The 1,847-nt window shown below is 44.9% G+C and overlaps 1 protein-coding gene across 2 annotated transcripts; it reads right to left on the bottom strand.

Annotated features, from left to right (window-relative positions):
- Nucleotides 1-588: 588 nt before the first annotated feature.
- LOC133906802 (signal peptidase complex subunit 1-like) lies at nucleotides 589-1,473 on the bottom strand. 2 transcript variants are annotated; one of them, XM_062348816.1, is made up of 2 exons: nucleotides 1,316-1,473; nucleotides 589-1,149 (listed from the first exon to the last, which is right to left on the bottom strand). In XM_062348816.1, the coding sequence occupies exon 2, from the start codon at nucleotides 1,144-1,146 to the stop codon at nucleotides 847-849; it is 300 nt and encodes a 99-aa protein (XP_062204800.1). In that variant the 5' UTR covers nucleotides 1,147-1,149; nucleotides 1,316-1,473; the 3' UTR covers nucleotides 589-846. The 2 variants fall into 2 exon arrangements, with proteins under 2 accessions (XP_062204800.1, XP_062204801.1); XM_062348817.1 differs by having other exon boundaries at nucleotides 589-1,231; nucleotides 1,316-1,457.
- Nucleotides 1,474-1,847: the final 374 nt, after the last annotated feature.

The raw sequence follows: 1,847 nt of genomic DNA, 5'->3' as shown, positions 1-1,847 counted from the left end.
AACAATCAGCGTACTCCACCTTAGTTTTAGATTGACAAATACTAACATAAACATTTATGTAAGTCAATAGACTTCACTACATTACTGAGGATATAAATCTAGTGTAGCTAAACTTAAAGCGAACTTTGTATTAGAAGATCAAGTCAATTCATCCCTGCAAGCATCCTTAACTTCAGTGCACTGCTTATAGCAAGAACATGAAAACGACAATGCCACATATTTTTCCCAAAAGAATAATCAAGGTAGCTAAGCCATTATGTGCTATCCAGCCTCAGTAGGATTATACGAATACAGAAATAATATCAGCAAAATATAATTTTCATGCAAGTGTTCCAAATTTGCTATTGATTCTTCTATAATAAAAATAAATCAACTGTGTTTGGTTGATGATCTATCCAATTCTTATCTGGCGCCTTCCCCCACAATCAGGCCTAGCTGCACCATGCAAGGCGATTGCAGTACAGTTAACCAATAAGATAGACCATCAGTCATCAACCCTTCAAACCCCCTTTTCCTCACTGTTTTACTTGAAGGAAAAAGATATTCTTTTGCTAACCCTGTTGATTATTTTGAAATCAAGGGAAGCTCTGTCGGTAAAGTTAGTCTGATATTGCAAAACCATCACTAAGCATGTTACCATTATTTTGGATCATCTAAGCAGATATAACAGATAACCAGCATGCAAGATTGCAAGCTAATTTTCAGCTACACCTAAGCACCTTAAGCACGAAAATTGTCTAATATCTCAATATCTCATAATCAATAGTTCGGCGAATAGTACTGAAACAAGCTGAGTCATATCGACCAAGAACACATGTTCCTACACATGTTTCTCTTAAAGACTAACTACTTGTTCTTCCCGGACTTCTTCTTACCCCCTGACGCCCCGGAGGCTCCGCCGGCGCTGACCTGTGGGCGCGGGTGGCGCTCGGCCTCGGCGGCGTCGAGCCACTTGAGCGGGTTGCGGTTGAAGAAGGGCCAGTTGGGGACGGTGACGAGCGCAGTGAGCACGACCCCGCCGGAGTAGACGAGCAGCATGAGCTGGAAGTCCGCCAGCACGTACCCGGCCAGGAACGCCGCCGCGGCCGACGCCACCAGCAGCAGCTGCATCAGCATCTCCGCGCGCTTCTGCCCCTGCCAATCCATCCTCTTCGCCCGCGCGCACCAAGATGGGAGAACAAGATCTGGGTGAGATGGCTGTTCCAGGGGAAAAACAGATCTTGGATGGATCCTACCAAGAACGATTCGGATCTGATCGATCGGGGCGATGGGAAGATTCTGCGGAACAAGACGAATCGATGTAGGGAGTCCTTACTTTGGGAAGGGAGATGGTTCGGTGATGGCTTGAGGCCGGCGAACCGGAGGAAGGAGAGAGGCGTCGACTGGATTTGGTGGCCTCGCCTCGCCTCGCCTCGCCGTCGTCGGGGAAAGGGGGAGAGGAATTGAGGATTGATTAACCGTAACGTCACCTCTTAGTGGATCTTATGTGTTAATGACGTCACGGGATAACCAAATACCAAGGGGGCATATTTCATTATTTTCCGAGTTTTTCCAGGCCGGAGTCTGGACTGCAAAGCTTGCGGGTCCTTTTTACAATTTTGCCAATGAGATTTGAGTTTTCAATTCTAATTGCCATTTTACGGGGGTTAATCAGGGATTTTAGGCCTTGGGCAGTTATGGCGCTAAGGAGTGTGATAGGTTACGACAATCTTTAGTACCCCTGTTGTCACAGTTAAGCTAGATTTTGACACGCGCTCTTAAAAATGCAACTTTAACTACTAAATTTTATTATAATATATTTATGAAATAAACATGGTAAAACTATAAAACTTTATTTTAGGACACAT

This window comes from Phragmites australis, chromosome 23, assembly GCF_958298935.1.
Source record: "Phragmites australis chromosome 23, lpPhrAust1.1, whole genome shotgun sequence".
Taxonomy (NCBI): domain Eukaryota; kingdom Viridiplantae; phylum Streptophyta; class Magnoliopsida; order Poales; family Poaceae; genus Phragmites; species Phragmites australis.
This window is presented reverse-complemented; position numbering and strand designations above follow the sequence as displayed.